This window comes from Pinus tabuliformis, chromosome X (assembly GCF_031772625.1).
Source record: "Pinus tabuliformis cultivar Carrire ecotype Pingquan chromosome X, CPIR1, whole genome shotgun sequence".
NCBI classification, from domain to species: domain Eukaryota; kingdom Viridiplantae; phylum Streptophyta; class Pinopsida; order Pinales; family Pinaceae; genus Pinus; species Pinus tabuliformis.
The window spans coordinates 243,408,186-243,416,061 of record NC_142308.1 but is presented as its reverse complement, the minus strand read 5'-3'; the positions used below and the strand labels follow the sequence as shown (position 1 = coordinate 243,416,061).

The 7,876-nt window shown below is 43.3% G+C and overlaps 1 protein-coding gene across 1 annotated transcript; it reads right to left on the bottom strand.

Annotated features, from left to right (window-relative positions):
• Positions 1-994: 994 nt before the first annotated feature.
• On the bottom strand, positions 995-5,142 carry LOC149139272 (uncharacterized). The gene is made up of 4 exons (XM_089450666.1): positions 4,906-5,142; positions 3,793-4,801; positions 2,497-3,237; positions 995-2,289 (listed from the first exon to the last, which is right to left on the bottom strand). Exons 1-4 carry the CDS (start codon positions 5,140-5,142, stop codon positions 995-997), a joined length of 3,282 nt encoding a protein of 1,093 aa, XP_089306792.1.
• Between the last annotated feature and the right edge of the window lie 2,734 nt (positions 5,143-7,876).

Genomic DNA, 7,876 nt, shown 5'->3' with positions numbered 1-7,876 from the left:
TTCAGATCTTGGGGGTCTCTACCCCAAGATCCATTTCAATTTTTTTTAGATCTTGGGGGCCTCCCCCCAAGATCCAGATCTGTGTGTGTGTGTGTGTGTGGATCCATTAGCATCATAAATATGCCCCATCACCATTTTTTTCATAAATTTTGCTGGTTTGTTAATCCATTGGCATTACCCACCATAAATAATGTTTGGTTATTTTATTTTAAATAACCATATATAATTAAATAGCACCATATATAGTATATAACCAAGTTGTTTTTGGAAATTTGTTGTTTTTGTTTTAAAATATAGTTATGTTAATACCAATTATATTAAAACATTTGTATATATAGTTATTTTTTTTCAATAATATTATTTATTTTTGTCTTTTTTAGAAGGGTAAGGGACAATGATAAACGGTCATGTGTTAATGGTTGATGGGATGTCATGTACACTGTGGGACCCATTTGCTAACTCAGATGCCATGTGACACATTGTTGGCCTTTTTTTTGTCTTTTTTGTCAAACTTCAAACTACAATAAGTTGGTCATACAGACTCATATTTGAGTGTCGTCTATGCCACTGAAATCATAATGTCGAGCAGTACAACCTGCTCTTAGTTTAACTTCATTTTGAAGACTTTGATTCTTTACCCTTTCTGGAGCCACCTGGATTAGATCTCTATTGAGATTGGAAGACAAGGTAAAAGCACGCATGCTTGTCTCTTTTTTTTTTCCACTGGAAAAATCCGTAGTTTTCATTAAAGGGGAAAATTACATATTGTAAATGCGGTAGCATATGCTAAAACTGTTCATACCAAGATCCACCACGCAGGGTGATCTGTCATTTGTATACCAAATATATTGATGATAGCCTATTTAAACTGTCTGGCTTGTTTGCCTGTACAAGACCACGCAGGGTCAAAATTCCTCTATTTATATGTATTCGTAGATAGTCAAAAAATTCCAGATTTGTGCATTAATTTCTCTAATATCCGAGACTGTTGTCCCTACTGGTTTCTCTGGTCTATATATGGCCTGTGGAAGAAGCGGTACTCCTCAGACCCTCGCTGTTCCAATATTACCCATTCTCCTCTGGGTAGTGCCGAGGCCTCCTTGTATAATTGATCAGCGCAGCTGTTATGTTCCCTGTATATGTGAAGGCAAGAGATGTGATTAAATGCTGCTTTGAAAGTTTGTATTTCATACATTATATTGCTGAGAGTGTGTATGTGACATATTGTAATATGATTGAACCAATTTACAACAGTCTTCGAATCCCCATAAATATTAAGATTTTGACACAGCTGTCCCAGAGAGAAGTGTAATAAATTGCGAAGGGCCATGATTTCCGCAAAATTGTTTGAGCCCACACCAAGCCCCATCTTTACTTTGAATCTATGATGTTCATTTATATGAAGCACGAATCCTCCCCCACAGCTAGTTTGGTTTGCTGCCCCGTCGAAGAAGGCCCAGGGGGTAGTTATATCAATAATAGGAGGAGGCAGAATACTCCTCACCCTGGTGGGAGTGGGGTCAGGTAGTTCAGAGAAGGAGGAGATAATGTTGGCTTCAGTACGAGGCCAGCACACCGTCAAGTTCTCAAAAATATATCGATTTCGAACTTTCCATATATGCCAAGCAACAATTAAGGGAAGGTTCAATAATTTTGAGCCTGGATGCCTTTGTTTCGAATCGTCCCATGAGCTTTGAATATCAACCCCGTTCCAAGTTCCAGTGAAGCCGATAGAAGAGGAGATGTTTTTCCAAAGAGCTTGTGATACCGGGCAATGAAGGAAGAGGTGCACAGTTGTTTCTTCTGCCGCCTTGCACAGGATACACCAAGATGGCCCGTATATCACTCGATGGGAGAGATGTTCTCCTGTGGGAACAATGTCTTTAAGTACACACCAAAAGAAGAGCTTGGTGCGAGGGGGAGCCTTTAACTGCCATATATCTTTCCACCAGTTGCAGAGCGAATCAGGTTTTTTGTGCATTACGAGAGTGCTGTAACCCTGCTTTGGTGCGTAAATACCATTATTAGCCATACACCATACTAATTCGTCTGTCCCCTGTTTAATCCGAATATGAGATTCAGTTAATGTTGTGATGAAATTGTCCCATTCCAGATGCCATTTTGGAGGAAGATCGAGTTGTAGGGCCGACTTCCAAGCCTGTGAAAATATATCTGTACGCTGTTGATCAGCAATGTCAGCAAAGACCTTGATTTCTCGAACATTAAGGAGTCTGATGAGTTCTCTGCTGAGTAAGTGTCTTCCTCCACTGCCAATCCACGGGTCTAGCCCTATCTTGCCCAACATTCCATCATTAATTCTCCAGACCAAGTTGTCACGGATGAGTGGGAGGGAGTGTATTAGAGCCTTCCATATCGACGAGCAACCCTTTGATTGCTAGGATGGTAATCTGATCCAATCCAATAACCTTTGGGGCCATATATATTTATGGTATGATACATGAGCCCATAGGTTCTGACTTGTCATAAGGGTCCAACCCATTTTTGCAAAAAGTGCTTGAGCGAAGGCAGGAAGGTCCTTGAGCCCCCATCCTCCCCATTTCTTTGGTAGGGTAATCTTCTGCCAGCTGATCCAGGCGAATAATCTTTTGTCCTGGTTACCATTCCAGAGGTATCTGTTACAGAGCTGTTTTAACCGCCCCAGTATATTCCGCGGTATCCATGCAAGTGCCATCCAGAAGACTGGAGTGGCTTCTAAGACAGATTTAATGAGCACCAGTCTGCCGGCCCTTGATAAATATCTGAAACTCCATACATTTAGTCTCTTCTCCAACTTTGATACCAGCCAAACCCAATCGACGGTTCTTTGACAGGTAGGTTTTAGCCAATAGCCCAAATATTTGAGGCCCCTATCCAAGGGGTGAATGTTGTAGGGAAAAGCCTGTTGGGCAAAATATGATTCTTGAACAGAGGTATGCGAGCAAGTGATAGTGGATTTGGATTGATTTGCGAGCATACCTGTGGCAGAAGAGAAGAGAAGAAGGATCTTTGAAAAAGATATGGAATCGCGAATGCTGCCATCCATTAGAATGAGTACATTGTCCACGAAGAGCAGGTGAGTGAGTGAGCAAATTTCTGAGATCCTGAGGCCCCGGATGTCACCTGCCCTTTTTGCAGAGTCAATGAGACGACTAAGGCCTTCCATGATAAGCAGAAAGAGCAGGGGGGACAGAGGGCATCCTTGTCTTAGTCCCCTTTCAGAGTGAAAAAAGGGGGAGGCTGAGCCATTAATAAGAATGCTGAATGATGGGGAGGTAATGCAGGCCATAATCCAAGAGATGTAAGAGTGGGGAAATCCCAGATGGATGAGAATCATTTTGATGTACAACCAATTGGTACGATCAAAAGCTTTGGAAAGGTCAATCTTGAGAAGGATACTCTTGAGATGCTTAGACCAGATGGAGTGAATGGCTTCTTGAGCCAATCCAATGGCTTCATGAATCTGTCTGGAATCGAGGAAGGCAAATTGTTGGGGGGCGATATGTCTGGAAAGAATTGGTTTGAGCCAGCAGGCGATGGTCTTGGAAATGATTTTGTAAAGGAAAATGCACAACGAGATAGGCCTGTAATCATCAAAGGAAGATGGGGAGTCAGATTTCGGAATGAGGGCTATGAAGGTCGAGTTGATAGCGTGGTAGATAGATCCAGAAGTTTTGCTTTCTTCCACGACATTCAGAAGATCCTGCCCCAGAATATCATAAAAGGCTAAATAAAATTCTATGGTCCACCCATCCGGTCCAGGGCTCTTATCTTTTTTGAACCATTTTAGTATACCTTCCAGCTCCCCGGTAGTAACCGGAGCATTAAGAAGCTCCACATCCTCCTCCTCAACAAATCTCGGAAAATGACTCGCCACTTGGATGATATCTGGTAGATTGGCTTCAGGTGGGCATCTGTAGAGCTCACGGAAGTGGGATATGCCCAGGCGAGCAAGCTTGTTGAAGGAGTCCGCCATATCTCCTTCTGGAGTAGGAAGTTTCCAAATGGTATTGGATACCTTTCTGCCTTTGGCATAGCTGTGGAAGAACTTTGAATTGTCATCTCCTGCTTGTATCCAAATAGCCCTACTTCTCAATCGCATAGATTCTTCACGCTCTTTAAGAATGCTGGCCTTTTGGTTTTCCAATTCTATCAAACGACTCTTGTCCGCTGCAGAGATAAATCCCAGTCCCCGTTCATCCGTTAAAGCGCTCAGCTCTGATTCAATGTTGATAAGATGAGAGGTGTCTCGAGCTTGCTTATCCTTTGCCCATTTAATCGAGAGGTGCTTAATCTCGGCGAGATTCCTGCAGAACCCTTTTGCAAATGATTCTGTTCCATTAATGGGATGATTAACCCAATATTCAGATATCATCTTGACATATGCTGGGTCCTTCAGCCAAGTATGATTGAATTTGAATGGGGCTTTTGGCTTCTTGAAGGGACCCTGAATTTCCAGATAGATAGGCGAGTGATCCGAAATGCCTCCTGTGCCCACCCATTGCTTATAATGATGCAGCCTCTGAAGAAGTGTGTCCTTCATAATAAATCTGTCCAGTCTGCGGGCTAGTGCAGCATCTCCCACTCTCCTATTTCTCCAGGTAGGAAGAAGTTTTTGCATGGGGACATCCACAAAATTTGTCTGTTCTAATAGGCTTGTCATATAATCTGAGATTTGATCTATTTGCGCCGCCGATCCCCAAGATTCCCTAAATCCCAAAGAAAAATTGAGATCCCCACCAATAATAGTCTTCTCATCATTCAAAAGGTTGAGATGGAGGAGCCTCTGCCAGAATTGTTCTCTCTGATTACAAGGGGCGTAAACATTCACAATCCTTAAGTTCATTCCCAGATCGGCGGTGAAAATATCCATCCCCAGGTAGCCAGCCCCCCCCAAGAGGCCTCCACCTTAATGGTGCGTGGGTTAACTCCAATGGCCAGACCACCAGAGCACCCAGCAGCGTCGAGGGCAATATAGATCCATCCAGGGGTAATAGAATGCATAGAGCAGATGATATGATCAGCCGAGCAGAGAGTTTCTTGGAGCATAATGATGTCAATAGGATCGGTCTCGATGAGACGCTTCATGGCTAGTTTCTTGGAGGAGCTAGCCAGTCCTCTGCAGTTGTATGATAAACACTTCATGGCGGAACACCTCGCGGGGCATGTCCTGCTCTAAGGACCCCAACAATGGTGGACTGTCGGCCAGAGACAACCTCCGCCCCTGCAATCTTAATAGCTTTAGAAAGATGAGATTTCCTTCCTCTGGTAGGCAGGGAACCGGCCTCTGGTATAGAAATACCCAAGCCTGCCTGGGGAGCAGATAATTCTTTAGCATGAGACCTGGAGCGTAAAAAGTATGGGTGGGGAGGGGAGGATTCAGAGGGAGACCGGGGAGACGCAGAGGGAGAGGAGGGCGGACGTAAGAAGGGGCCAGTGGAGCACAAGAGTGGAGGAGATGTCATAACACATTGAGCCATGGAAGTCTGATACATGGGACCAGATTCAGTAATGACATGATCAATATTAGAGATAGAAGGGTGTAGAGGAGAAACCGAGACAGATCCGACTTCTGCTGCTGTGGGAGCCCTGGTCATCGTCGATGAAAGCCTTGCTCCCGGATCGCCCGCAGGTGAGGAAGCCGCAGGAGGCTGGCCCGCAGCATTGGGACGGGGGGAAGCCGGAGAGGCAGCCCTGGGAGATGGCGACGAGATCTTCGGGGAGTCTTCAGATTTTCTGATGAGAGGGCATTCCTTGTAGAGGTGGCCGACCATGTGGCACCGTCTGCAGCGGAATGGTACCCCTTCATAATCTAGGAGCTGTTCTCTGTTGTATCGCCCCCACTGTAGAGTGATCTTTTCCTCGAGCCCTTCACGGGTGTCTAAGTGAACCAATATGCGCGCGAGGGTCCTGCTCCTAGATTCCACGAAAGAGCGGTCATGATCCAAGTAGGTGCCAAGTGCATTACCTATTCTTTTGAAAACTTCTTCACTCCAGAACTGCAATGGAAGACCTGGCAACCGCACCCATATCGGTCCGGCTCCGATTTGTTCATGAACAGGGTCGAATAGGGGGCTCCACCTTTTGAGAAGAACTGGAGCTGATTCAATGTGCCAGTATCTGGCCAAGACCAGGTTTGTATAGCTTTCCTTCGAGAACTGTAAGGAGAACCATCCTCTGGGCAGGACATGGACATCCGGAAGATCAAGAAGTAAACCCCCCCAGATCTCTTTCACCCAATGAGATAACTTTTTTGCCGAATATGCCCTGCCTCTGACGTGCCCTACCAGCACTGTGGATGCCATGATAGCAAGATCGCTAATCGCCGAAGCTTCTCCAAGCCTAATCGTAATGTCCTTTGAGGTAGCCTTGATACACTTTGATTTCTTCTTGCTGGTGCGAGAGGCCGATGGATTGTCCACCAGGGGATTGGTAACGCCTTCCAGCGGGGAGGGTTTAGAGGGTTTTACATTGTCGGCAGAAGTCTCGAAACCTCCAGAAGAGCAGGGACCAGCGGATGAAGTATTTGCTGTAACCGAGGTCGGTGGAATGGCCTCGGGGGCCGCGAAGAAAACAGAGGAAGTCGGGTCGAAAGAGGGTGAGGGGGGAGTGTGAGTCGAGGGAATATGAAGAGCGACCGGAGAGAGAGAAGGGGCTTCAAATATTGGGGGATCTATAGGGTTCGACCCAGTATTAGGCGGAACAATACTGTGCCGAGGAAATGAACCCATAGGAGGACGCAAAGATGAATCCAGTCCGGCAGCCAGGGGAGGTGTAACAGACGGAGGGCTAGATGAGAAGCAAGGGTTATCGAATATGATTCGATCCGGGAAGGGCTCTTCCGAGTAGTCAACCATCTCCAGCTCCACGTTCTCAGCCATCCTGTCACCAGATCGCTATCCGAGAGCGACAGGTGTAGACTCTTACGGTGAAGGATTGAACAGAAGCCTGATCAGAGACCGAGACAGTGCCGCAGGAACCGAAGAAACCCTAACCCAACCCTTCACGAGCTCGCGCCATCCCTTCGTCCCAAGTAGAAGCATGCTTGTCTCGAATATTAAAGTGTATGTATTTTATTTCAAATGGGTGGTAGATGATTTTTCTATATTATTTTGTAAATGTTCAAAATAGGTTGAAATCGGTGGTTCAAAATTTCTTTTTTATTCCTTAGTATCTTGTAAATATTTAAAGTTTTTCATTCTATACTTTAAAAAAGTATGTACATCTTTTTTTTAAATATGAATCTAAACCTTAAATTTCATTGCTTATATAATACTTCATAGTACTGCTATTGCCAACTAAATTGTTCCTTAGAGACTTTTTCCATATATATTTGAAATGCATACATATTTTTTTTTAATTTTAATAAGAAAAATACAATAAATTATAATATAATTTGAGATGTATAATAATTTGTTTATTTATTTTAAAATTTTAAACAAGTGGAATAACTACTATGATATTATTTGCTTTTCTTAAATTATTGACTTATTTACAAAAAATAAAATACAAATTTAAAAAACAATAACTTAAAAAATTATTTTGATTTTAAAAATAAATATATATAAAAATAATTTGATTGTCTTTTATTCTAATGTTGAAAAAATTATACTTCAATTCATATATCATCAATGATGTGATCAAAGATAAATCACTAATAAGACTGCAAGATCATGAAAAAATATAACAAATATGTAGAGAAACGACTAAAAGATTGTTCATTTAATTGTCAACCCGAGGTTCAAGGGAACTTCAAAACTATTGTGTGTCATATATCAGTACAATCATGTCTGCGTCTGAAGTTGTAGTAACTAAATGATTGGCATAGTTCAAGACATAAAGATGCTTTTAAAAGTCGGGTAATCTAAATCACACCTTT